Genomic DNA, 13,246 nt, shown 5'->3' with positions numbered 1-13,246 from the left:
GTCTTTCATCGCTCAGAAGTACATCTGCAAATGGATAGTCCCCTTTATTCTAGTTACACTGATACAATTATTTTAACCCTAAACAATTCTAAAGCAAATAAGTCTCTTTATACTTCTGATACTTACCTACAAAATTCTGAAAAAAATATTATTTTTCCCTATGTAAACATTTACATATTTAAAATCAGTTATATGTGGCTTACTATTTGTTATTGTGTACGTGATTAAAAAACAAGACATTCTTTTACAATAAAACCACAGCAGCTCAATCACAAAAATAAATAAAGGTAAAAGTAACTTCTACATACACACATACACATATTGGTAAATTAGAAGACACTGGAGAGAAGAATACATCTCAGTTTCATTATTAAAACTGTTCCAGGTAAAGGCATCCAGAAAGGGAAAGCAGATGACATGTATAGAATGGCGTCCTCCAGGCAACAAGAAGTTGGCAGCAATGTGATCTGTACCTGGCTGCCTGGCCACTCCCACCCCTCTGTGTGTAATGCAATGCTAGCAAGCTGGAGGCATAGCAGCTACAAGTATCCAGGGAGCTGCTGCAGGGAGGACACGGCTAAATCACAGCACACAGGATCATTGTGGACCCCAGGACTTCTCTCTTCTCCCCTGGGATTCCATTGTGATTGTGTGTAACTTGGGAAAAGCAATAAGTTTCCACAAGGGGTGCATGATGGCCTCCTCTCCTTCAGGAGCTAGCAAAGGAAGAAATCAGGTGAGCTCCAGCCTTAAGTTACTTTCTATCTGCGTGATGAACCTTGCAACATTCTCAAGACGTTAAGAAACCTGCTAATGTTGAGTAAATAGTTCTCTGCAACTGCCAGTCCTAGCAAGAGGGCATGCTGGGTCTTGTAGTTCTACAACAGCCGGAGAGGCACACTTTGCACACTGTCCTGTTTTCTTTGCATAAATGACATTATGCTGATTGTTTAATATAGAAGGAAGCTACAGCATTGCATTTTATGCATTGTAGTTGAATGTGGTTGTGTATAGGCTTCAAAAAACATTGATACAAGGATACAATGAGCCATGCTGTCTTGCACAGAAGTGAGTTTGTTTTCATAAAGCTTGAGGACCTGTCAGTTCCATTTGCAGTGAGTCTCGGTGTCAGCTCCTCTGTGGCTCTGTTATAGTCAGATGTTCACATGTAGCTAGACACTGGCTTGCTTTCAATTGAATTTCACTGCCCTGAGCTTTGGGGATTTATTTAGCTGCCTGATCAGAGCATGAGCCTGATAACTTATAGGGTAAACTTTCCAAAATAAAGACAATTTTTTATTAACTATATTTATTTGCAGTTGAACTGTCATTTCTCCTTTACCTTATTTGAAATGTAAATGGAAGATTATCTATAGGCCAGTATATGGTACATAACAAAGTGACTTCAGTACTGTTGCTCATATTTTAAGCTAGGTGTAATGAAATGCAAATGAGAAAATTACAAGTTGACAAGTTGATCATTACCTAGAAGTTATGTTACTTACAACTGAACTTTTTTTTTTTTTTTTTTCACTTGCTATGGAAAATAGAGAATAAATTGGACAGGATTTTTTGTATCGCGTAAACATCTGATCGATTCATTACAAAAAAATAAGTATTTTCCTAATTAATGTTTTAATACTATCCACTACGCTAAACCCAAAAAATGAGTTCCATCCAGACTCCCCATAGGCTACCTTCAGGAGTTATTTTATATACAGTATTCATACTAGTGTATAAGCAAGGGCATGTGTCGTTTAAGCTTTAAACTTTTGTATTTAATAGGGGATACACCTAGAATTTCGCGCAGGTTGGGAATTTCTTGTCTTATTTCCTAGAATTTAATTTCTAGTTATTATGTTCTGCATATAACTGAAATAAGCATTACGTTAAAAAATAATATATATATATTACTCTTGAGACAAGACAGCACACCTGAAAAAATTCTTCAAATATGCGGTGGTTGCCTGGTTCATACAAAATATATGCACTCAGTTTTTTTAGAACAAAACAGCAGCAAAGAGCCAGCACTCATGGTTAGTATATGTATTGTGAAGATCACATATGATATATACAGCGTCCAATAGCAGCAGAAGCCCGCCCGATGACCGTTTCAACCAATTTCCAGTTGGTTTTCCACTGGGGCCCCTGAGGAAAACCAACTAGGATTTGGTTGAAACAGTCATTGGGCGGGCTGCTGCTGCTGACTATTGGAATCTGTATTTTTCATATGTGACCTTAACAATAAATTTACTAAACGCGAGTGCTGGCTCTTTGTTGCTTTTTTGTTCTAAAAAAGTGATATATATATATGTCCCCGTGTTAGGGGTTTGTCTGTTCGTTCGGACTGATCTCTTGAACCACTAGACAGTTTTTGATGGGGTTTACACTATTCTATACAACATTGTTTGAGGAAGGTTTAGGTATATAAACCATTCATCTGCGACAAAAGGGAGCAGAGCATTGACAATGTTAGTAAAGGAGGTCACAGAAAAAAATCTTGCACCAAGCTGCTGTATAGGAGCTGGCCACGGTGCTGAAACTGCAATAGAGCATATTTTTATTTTTTATTTATTAACGGTTTCTTATAAAGCGCAGCATATTCCGTTGCACTTTACAATTGTAAGCATTAATAGAACAAGACTGGGTAATAACAGACAGATATATAGGTAGGAAGGCCCTGCTCGCAAGCTTACAATCTATAGGGAAGCATATGAAACTGAGGCTTGGAATTAAGCAAGTCACAGACAAAAACTGTTGTGCTGTGTGAGTGACTGACTGACAGACCGCTGCAGGCCCGTGGGCTGCACTCTGATTGGCTCTCTGAAACAGTGACACCCAATTAGAGATAGCAATGTGCCCTGTTGCTTAGCAGGAGCCTAGAGGGGAGGGAGTCAGGGACTGAGCATGGTCACCTCTGATGCAGACAGAGAGTGAGATATTTCTTCCAATTAACCCATGAAGATGCCCTGATGCAGACAATGCAGACACAGTTGCCAGTAAGGAGGCAGGGAGGCATAGCTATTGGGAATTAAGAAAGAAAGAAAAAACATTGGAACACCATTCGGTGGTAAAAACACTACCATCGGAACAAAAACATCGATGGTTAGTAACCATCAGATTCCGATGTCCATCCCTATGCTGAACCTGCAGACGGACTCCGGCCACCACTCCACCATGAAAAGCTCCCTCTCCAGCGTGATATTCCTGCTCGGCCACACACCCTCAGTGAACAGGAGGCACCTCCCATGGAAGTCAGCACTGTTCTTGGACAAGGGGTACCACGGCGAGGAAGCTCAACAGTAAGCCCAGGAAATACATGGTACATTATGAAAACAGGAGTGGACATTGCTCATCGCCATGTTCGACAGCTGGGGAGGGGTATGCATGGAGGCTGCAGAAATATGCACAGGTGCCCCAGCCCGGGGAACATGCTGCTGATAATGCTTATGGTAGCTGCAATACAACTCCCCCATCAATGATCCTCCTGCCTTTCACAGCACATCCCAGTGGCCGGGCCCCAGCCAGCTGCAGGGCAGAAGAAGTGGTGGTTGTTGTGACACTGAGGTGCAGGAGTGAGATGCAGGGGACTGTGGTGAAATGGCGTGGGTTGTTATGGGATGCAGGGGGCTTTGGCAAGATGAAATTACTCCCGTGCAAAGCCGGGGCGGGTCGCTAGTTTAAAATGAATGGAAGGGTTGATGCACACTAACAGAGAAGGATAACATCATCTGCAGAATGGACAAAACCTTCTTTGCTTTTAACAGAAGCATGTTCAGCTTCTCTGCAGCATAGTGTTCTATGTTGCCCATTTATCAAAGTGTATTTGAGGTATAATCCCCGAAAACACCTGTTTTCGGGGGTTTACTTCAAATACTAAGTATCCCCCGTATGTATTAAGGAGGGACTGCAGCAGGTATCTCAGATTCCTAATAAAACAAACAGAAGATCCACTTCTCAAGTGCAATAAAAGCAGCCACTATCTCAGATTCCTGCTGTGATCCTCCATTACCGCTGGCAGCCACATCCCCCCATAGGTTTCTATGCTATACATTCCAGACATTGGCCCCCGCAGCTAACACCATCTGAAGATGGCATTAGCCGCTGTAGCCTATGGGCTACACCGCGCACTATTAGCTGGTGGAGGGATCTGCCGGAACCCTCCCCGGCTATGGTGGATGTGCATGTGCAGTCCATGGGACTGTGCATGCGCAGCACCCCCTGCATTGGCCGGCAGCTCTCCGGAGAGACAGGATCCTTTCGGAGCCTGTGTCCCTGCATGTCCCGGATGATATATCTGGCCGATAGGATTGTTTTTTGCAATGCAATCATGGGCGTTTCTGGCATGCCCTGATCGCATTGCAAAAGCGATAATTGGTAAATGGGCCCCTAAGTGCCTTACCTTAGTATGCTATTGTATATATTATTTACAGTGTTAACATTTAGGAATACTACAGGCAGTTGAATCTGATGGGAAGCAATCACTTGTCAGAAAACGTGTATGTGTATTTATTCCCTTGTGTTGTATTTTGGACTGTCAGTGGCAAAATGCATGGGCGTATGAGATGGAAAATAACTTTCTGCATTTATGACCTGATTTATTAAAGTCTAGCACAAGTCACTATACGGTGCATAGAAATCCACATTTCTGCACTGGGCATGCTTATCAAAATGTGGTTGTGTCTGAGTTCAGCGTGCGCTTATATTTGTGATCATTTAGACCTGGGAAGACGTACACTAGTAAGTTAAGTACTAAGGATGTGGAGATTCAAGTCAGCTATGCAACTTAGTGCAGATGGTTTTGGCCTGGATGTATCCTTTAGATGAAACATTTAGGATGATATTGAATATTCAGTGGACTCAGGGACTGATTCAGCAGTGCACGCTAGTGCATTGCTGAATGCAGATTCCTGATGTTTGGGAATCTGTGCAGGCGCAGGACCCATTCTGCGAGTCTGCAGAATCGGTCCTGCTAACTCGCTCACATACTGGTAGCAGGCTGTCAGTGATTGACAGTCTGCTGCCGTTTGTGGGCGGGGAGGGGGCGGCGACGCTGCCATTGCCGGGGAGGGAAAAAGTCAGGATCTCCGTCAACTAACAGAGATTTCCTGGCCTCTTCCTCTAAACTGTGACAGCCGGCCGATGGTACACAGATTATCCGATGCTGCATTGGACAACGCAGCTCGGATAAGTAATGCACAGGAGGTGTGATGCCTCCTACTGCATTACTATATCTGCAAGCAGGGCCAGACTGGGACTAAAAATAGGCCCTGGCATTTAAAGAGCACACAGGCCCACCTTGCGTCAGCATCTGGCTCCTGGCATAGACTCCTCCCCTTACTGTTCCTGACCCCTCCCACTTCTTAGTCTATGCTCTTACATATATAATTAATATCAGAACAAAAGACAAGTACACATTCTCTATTAAAATACATACACAGAGCACATCCTGCAGGGGAGTCAAACATTTGGTATTGTGTTGGTTCTGTTAAGCTATGTACACACCTATAGATATATCTGTCCAATTCGTGTGGTGGGACAGAAAATCTGAATGTATGGGAGCAAATAACAATAGAGATTTGCTCCCAGATGCTGTAAAATGGACCAGATCTTCTTTCCCACCAGACAGATTGCACATATATCTATAGGTAAAGCTGGCACTTCACTGGTGTAGGTCATACACAAAAGAAAGGGGAAGGCATTTTCCCCAAGCCCTAGTTTAGCAGCTGTAGAAAATTAGATAGTGTTCACTGTAGGACTTTTTAGGGAAGGGGTGCTGAACGCAGAGGACACATCTGTGCACACCAAAGCAGAGCCGCAACTACACATTTTGACAAAAGAGCATGTGTGCCGCCATCCATAAGGGCAGCACGGAGAAAAATTCAGGTGTGGTCTTGCTGGGAAGGGGCGTAGCCACCTAATTTTTCACGGTTCGCCACACAGTAGTGTCTCTTTCACATTCCGTCACACAGTAGTGTCCCTTTTTCACATTACGTCACATGGTAGTGCCCCATAGTCACGTTCCGTCACACAGTAGTGGCCCGTAGTCACATTACACCACATGGTAGTATCCCTTCATCATACTACACTGCACAGTAGTGTCCCTTATTCATGTTACATCACACAGTAGTGCCCTTTCTCACCTTTCGTCAGACAGTAGTGTCCCGTTTTCATGTTACGACACACAGTAGTTTCCCTTTTTCACATTACATCTGTGTCCCTTTTTCACGTTATGTGTCACAATAGTGTCCATTATTTACATACACAAACATGAATATTTGCCCATAACAAATATTATAAGATAGAAATATTCTAAACAATATATTGTATACAATATCAATACTACATGGATCTGCAGGTTTGAAATAGCAACATACTAAAAAGGAATAGAGGGAGACAGGAAAAGAGTAGGAAAGGGGGGGAGCCAGGAGAAAAAAAAAGAGAGGAGAAATTTGGGCAGCTGGGGAGAGAGAAGGAAAGAGGGGACCAAGCATAGGAGAATTAGGAAGAGCCAGGAGAGAGAGAGAGAGGAGGAATAGGAGGAACAGGGGTAGAGAGAGAACATGGGGAGCCAGTAGAGACATAGGAGAAATATGGGGAGTGGGAAGAGAGAGAGAAGAAATAGGGAGAGCCAGGAGAGAAAGAGAAGTTTTAGGTTGAACCGGGAGAGAGCAGAAATAGGGAGAGTCACGAGAGAGTGAAGGAACAGGTTCAGCCGAGAGAAAGAGAGAAGGAATAGGGGAAGATGGGAGAGAGAGGAGAAATAGGGGGAGACAGGAGAGACACAGGAGAAAGAGGGGAAGCTGGGAGAGAGAGGAGGAATAGGGGGAGACGGGAGAGACATAGGAGAAAGAGGAGAAGCTGGGAGATAGAGGATAGGAATAGGGGGAGACGGGAGAGACATAGGAGAAAGAGGAGAAGCTGGGAGATAGAGGATAGGAATAGGGGGAGACGGGAGAGACATAGGAGCAGTGGCGTAACTAGGGCAGGGCGGACGGGGTTCGTGCCCTGGGCGCCGTTGGACCGGCGGCGCGGGGGGCGCCGCCGGCCACGGTACCGGTCCGCCCGCCCTAGTTAGCCAGTGTAGCGCCGACCGCAATGCGTGCGGTCAGCGCTACACATTTACACAGGACCGGCGCTAGGCTTCCAGCGCCGGTCCTGTGCTGCAAGCCTGAGCCCGTTCCCTCCCCCAGGAGGCGGGCTCAGGCTGTGCATAACACACGCATCGCCGCCAGCGCTGGCGGCGATGCGTGTGTTAAACAGCAGCCTATGAGAGTCAGATAGACTCTCATTGACTGCTGCAGCACCCACTGCAAGAGCCGGACTTCCGTCCGGCTCCTGCAGTGGGTAATGGGACTGACGTCATGACGTCTGTCCCATAATGCTGAGCGCGCCCGCCCGGGCGGGAGCGGCGTCGCGACCAGGAGCAGGAGCAGAGATTCAGGTAAGTATATTTTTATAGATATATATATATTTTTTTTTTTTGTAACCTATCTGCACAACGGGGGAGGGGGGTGGCTACTACCGGGGGGACCTCTACTGGGGGAGGGGTGACTACTACTGGGGGGACCTCTACTGGGGGAGGGGTGACTACTACTGGGGGGACCTCTACTGGGGGATGGGTGGCTACTACTGGGGGGACCTCTACTGGCGGAGGGGTGGCTACTACTGGGGGGACCTCTACTGGGGGAGGGGTGGCTACTACTGGGGGCACCATTGGGAGCACCTACTCTACTGGGGACTACTACTTGGGGGGGAACTACCACTGGGGGCATTATGAAAGGGGCCTACTAGAGGCACTGCACTCGGGGGACCACTACTGGGGGCAATAATAGGAAGGGCCACTACAGGGGGCACTGGATAGGGGGGATCACTACTGGGTGCCTGCATAAGGGGACCACTACTGGGAAAACTGCATGGGGGGGGACTACTGTTGGGGGCACTATATAAAGGGCACTGCATAGGGGGGGGACTACTACTGGGGGCACCATATAAAGGGCACTGCATAAGGGGATACTGCTACTGGGCGCACTGCATTGTGGGGACTGCTACTGGGGGCACTGCATAAGGGGAACACTACGTGGGGCACTGCATTTGGGGGGCCACTACTGGGGGTACTGTATAAGGGGCACTACTATGGGCCTGCATAAGAGGGTCCACAACTGCATACTGGGGGTACTGTATAAGGGGTACTACTGGGGTTAAGGTGCATATGGATAGGAATGTTCAGCGTGAAAATAAAGGGGTGTGTCATGTTGACACGCCCCATTTTTAAGTGACCACGCCCATTTTTTTTCCCCTTAGACGCGTGCGCATATCGGTGTGTTGGGGGGGGGGCTCAGTTTTCAAATTGGAGCCCAGGGAAAAATACCCTAGTTACGCCACTGCATAGGAGAAAGAGGAGAAGCTGGGAAAGAGAGGAGGAATAGGGGGAGACGGGAGAGACATAGACGAAAGAGGGGAAGCTGGGAGAGAGAGGAGAAATGGGGGGAGACGGCAGAGACATAGGAGAAACAGGGGAAGCTGGGAGAGAGAGGAGAAATAGGGGGAGGCAGGAGAGACATAGGAGAAAGAGGGGAAGCTGGGAGAGAGAAGAGGAATAGGGGAAGCCGGGAGAGACATAGGGGAAAGAGGGGAAGCTGGGAGAGAGAGGAGGAATAGGGGAAGCCGGGAGAGACATAGGAGAAAGAGGGGAAGCTGGGAGAGAGAGAGAAGCAAGAGTGGAAGCCAGGAGAGACATATGAGAAAGGGGGGAAGCTGGGAGATAGAGGATAGGAATAGGGGGAGACGGGAGAGACATAGGAGAAAGAGGGGAAGCTGGGAGAGAGGAGGAATAGGGGGAGATGGGAGAGTCATAGGAGAAAGAGGGGAACCTGGGAAAGAGAGAAGGAACAGGGTGAGATGGGAGAGAGAGGAGAAATAGGGGGAGATGGGAAAGACATAGGAGAAAGAGGGGAAGCTAGGAGAGAGAGAGGGGGGGACACAGGAGAGTCATAGGAGAAAGAGGGGAAGCTGGGAGAGAGAGAGAGAAGGAATAGGGCAAGCCGAGAGAGACATTGGGCTTGATTCAATTCAATGCAAATTGAATAGCGCCAGTAATGAGCTCCCGGAGCTATGCAATTCAGAACACTGCTAAGCCTGACTAAGGATTTCTTCTCGCATAGCTCCTGGGATGCAAGCAAAAATCCGACAAAAGTCCAGGCGCAATGCTATTTTCTGCCCTTAGCGCGGCGAAAATAGCATCACGCCGGGAAGTTTATTTGGAGAACGCCCGTTCTCACGACTAAACACCCTGTTTAAGGTGCAAGGGGTGAGAGAAGGGCATTCTCTGACCTAACAACGCGCAGAATTTAATAGCTCTGGGAGCTCATTCCCGGCGCTATTCAATACGTGTTGCATTGAATCAAGCCAATAGGAGAAAGAGGGGGAGCTGGGAGAGAGAGGAGGAATAGGGGGAGGGGAAGCAGTGGGGAAACCGGTGGAAACAATGCCGACCGCCGGCCTCCCGACTGCTTAATCCCGAGAAGGGTTAAATGACAGGCGTCAAGATCTCAAGTATTCAGTTTACCTACGCCGGGAGACCCGCGCCCAGCATCCCGGTCGAAGGGATGCCGGGTGCGGACAGCCACGAACGGGGGTGGGGTGGAGGGTTAGCTTTAGGGCTCACGGCGGGGACTTAGGGTAGGGCACCCCCCTGGGAGGTTAGGGGAAGGGGGGCTAGGGTGAGGCACCCCCAGGGAGAGGATAGGGTTAGGCACCCCCAGGGGGAGGGTTAGGTTTAGGCGGCAGGGGTTAGGATTAGGCACCCCTAAGGGAGGGTTAGGGTTAGGGGGGGAAAGGGTTAGGAAACAGTTACCTTTTGCCGATCGGTATTTTCACCCTTGCCGGGCAGACGATGTCGGGATTTGAACCACTGGTAAATCATACTGATTCCGATGGGAGATAGAGGGTAGTAATAGGGGGAGAATGGAGACGGGAGGAATAAGGGCAGGCAGCAGAGTGAAGGAATAGGGGGAGATAAGAGGGGAATAGGGGGAAACAGAAAAGAGAGAGAGAAAAATCAGGGGAGATTGAAGAGAGAGTAAGAGGAGGAATAAGGTGAGATCAGAGCCAGAAGGAAATTAATGGCGGAGATGGCAGAGAGAGATACCTCTGGAGTGTGCAGAGTCACCATATGCAGTCCCCTGTGAAGCCGCTACCTGCTGCACTGTGTAGCTGATGCCCGGGTTTCATTAGCAGCATGGAACCCGGGAGTGCGCCTCCTCTGAATGCCGTGTACTGTGCCTCAGCTTCTCTTGTGGCTCCGCCTCCCGTGCAGCAGACTGTATCCATAGCGGGGGCCCAGATTCCCACTGCCCCCATTGCCGTGGTGCTTGGTTTTGACGCGGCCACGCATTTGTGACGTCTGTTTGCTGAGCAAGGCGCCTCCCGGGAGGGTGTACTGCCGGGTAAGCCTGGCTCAGCCAAAGCGGCCCATTTGGCCATCGGCCCTTCTGGCATTTGCCAGAAGTGCCCGATGGCCAGTCCGGCCCTGTCTGCAAGGATCGCAATTGCAAAGCTGCCTGTGTGCATACATCATATATCTATAGCCTGCGTGCATACATCATATATCTATAGCCTGCGTGCATACATCATATATCTATAGCCTGCTTGCATACATCATATATCTAAATCCTTCGTGCAGCAGTGCAACTACAATCCTTGCTGAATCAGGCCCTCAGTGACATCAAAGTATCATGTCTTAGTGACATCAGTATCTCAGTATTATATCTAGTACCTCATGGCTCTAGTACCTCATGTCTCAGTGATATCACTGTGTCATTGATATGTCTATCTCATGCTTCAATAACATTGCTGTGTCTCATTGATATCACTTATACCTCATGTTGCAGTGATATAATTGTATTTCAGTGATTATCTCTATAAATGTCTTCAGCGCTGTAACAAGGCTTAAATACGCCTTGTGCCAGCCTGCCCTGTGAGCGCCCAACGTTATAATGTCGCTCACATGACATCATGATGTCGTGCAGAGGGGGAGGCACGGGCAGCACTGGGAAGTGCAGCACAGACTGGAGTGTCTTGAGGATGCTCCGATCTGCTGTACAGGCTGCAGGGTCGAGCGTCTAAAGAACACTCGTACAGCACTACAGCAGCGATCCTGTCTTCAGGATGACGTTCGAGGCACCCTGCTAGCCAGAATCAAGGGCCATGGGGCAGAGACGGTGTCGCACCCCCCTAGTTACGGCCCTGCATGTCTTCATGACATCACTGTCTCAGTAATAACTCTAGTACCTTTTATCTTAGTGATATTGCTAGTACCTTATATCTCAGTGACATCACTATCTCAGTTTTATGTCTAGTACCTCTTGTCTCAGTGATATTACTGTTCTAATGGTGGGTACAGACACACTATACAGATATATCTGCAGATCGAGTGATCTACAGATATATCTGCAGATGATGGTGGTTTGTACACACTGAACAACCATCATCTCTGCCCGCAGGTCCCGGCAGCCCCTCCTCACGGCTGCTGCTGTGTGTGTATGGGCGGTCTGCAGACATATCTGTCCATCGGCTGTGCAGCACAGCCAATGTGATATTTCGGTGAATGCTGACGTTCACCGACATATCGCGGGTACACACTGCTCGATAGGCAGCAGATACATTGACTGATCTATTGATCGGCCAATGTATCTGTCAGTGTGTATCCAGCTTTAGTCATATCTCTAGTTCCGCATGTCTCGGTGGAATCACGTGCCTCAGTGTATTTCATATCTTATGCTGGGTACACACTTCACAACAGATTGGTCAGCGATTTGAAAGGTACAGTATATACACTTACCAATTGGCTGCTCAATATGTCTGCCCTGACATCACAACTGGGCGGGCATTTAAATTTACGTACGGGGGGGGGGGGTCGGTGGGATGCCCATATACACAGGTAGAGGCAGAGGCATCGGCTGTGCTGCAGGGCCGACCTGATATGTCTCTGAACGTCATCATTCACACTCACAGACCTATCTGGTGTACACACTCAGGGGGAGATGTATCAAGCCTTAGAGAGAGACAAAGTTACCCAAGGCATGTTTCAGTGATATCTTTAGTACTTTATGGGATAAATTTACTAAGAATCGAGTTTAGGTGAGTTTGCAATCTCTGGAGAGTTTGGGCTGTTTTTTCCCACTCGCAAATTTTCTAATGTAAAACTCGGGAGAGAGATCTCCTTTGCTACGGGAAAATACTGGAGAGTTAGCAAACTCTCTTCAATTCGCCATCGGCAAAACTCGAGAACCTTTTCCCTGGTGAAGATAGGATTCGGGAATTTACCAAGCAGAGAGTTTCTAAACTCTCATGAGATGGGACAACACTCCAGTAAAAACTCGTGAAAAAAATTCACCTGCCTATGATTTGCGAGTTTAGTAGAAACACAAACAGATCACTATGATCCATGTGTGTTTCTGCCTGTAAATATTTAAAAAATGGGTTAAATGTTAGAAAATAAATAACATAGGGTCTCCCCCCAAAATCTTAACCAGCCCCGCACTTGCCAGCCAGTTCTAGTTTCTAAAATTACGGGGAACAAAATGAGTAGGGTTTCACCGTAATTTAGAAACTAACACCAGGCTGCAGGGCTAGTCCTGGCTTTAATTTTAGGGGGGAAAAAATTGCGTAGGGGTCCGCCTATAATTAAAACCAGCACCGGACCCAAAACAGCCGGGCTGTAATGCCACAGCCCAGAGACCCTTTCATCGGGGCTCCAGGGCCAAAGCAGTCTTAGCCCAAGCCTGTCAGGCCAAGCCGAGGATCTCAGGGCAGGTGAGGACCCCCGAAAAAAAGGGTCCCCCCTCTCCCTTAACCCCAGGCTTGGTCTGAAGCCCGGGGCTCTTCCCCGCACCCCTGGAGGGTTGTGTATTGGGGTAATAAAGTGAAGAATTGAATTAAACTATTTTATTTTACAGTGGGACTTCAGGTGCTGGCATGCCTGCCCTTTGGCACTTGTAGAACTACAAGTGCCAGCAGGCAGCCGGCACCCGTACCCCCACTGTAAAATAAATAGTTAAATAAAGACACCACACACACCGTGCCCAGTAAAACTTTATTTCATACCCCTACCCACTCACACATACTTAACTGTACCAGCCGGTTTTTTGGTTTTAACTTTATTTCACTTGTTTGAGCACATACATTTAATCATTTTAATAGATTTAATAAAGGTTACATTTGAAAGTTTTGTCAGTCAGTGTGT

At 47.5% G+C, this 13,246-nt stretch overlaps 1 protein-coding gene across 7 annotated transcripts in view; it reads left to right on the top strand.

Annotated features, from left to right (window-relative positions):
* The first annotated feature begins 581 nt into the window (after positions 1 to 581).
* ANK3 (ankyrin 3) overlaps positions 582 to 13,246 on the top strand; it is a 716,972-nt gene continuing 704,307 nt past the window's right edge. For 5 of the 7 annotated variants that reach the window (XM_088450469.1, XM_088450461.1, XM_088450460.1 and 2 more), the window contains exon 1: positions 582 to 736. In XM_088450469.1, the coding sequence (XP_088306595.1) occupies positions 692 to 736 (45 nt within the window). In that variant the 5' untranslated portion in view covers positions 582 to 691. The remainder of the gene's footprint in view (positions 737 to 13,246) is intronic. The other 2 variants (XM_088450468.1, XM_088450467.1) reach the window with 1 other exon arrangement.

Source organism: Taudactylus pleione, unplaced genomic scaffold (assembly GCF_031769625.1).
Source record: "Taudactylus pleione unplaced genomic scaffold, aTauple2 ptg000518l, whole genome shotgun sequence".
Lineage (NCBI taxonomy): Eukaryota > Metazoa > Chordata > Amphibia > Anura > Myobatrachidae > Taudactylus > Taudactylus pleione.
Note: the sequence above shows the minus strand (reverse complement) of the source record. Positions and strands in the feature narration are given on the sequence as shown.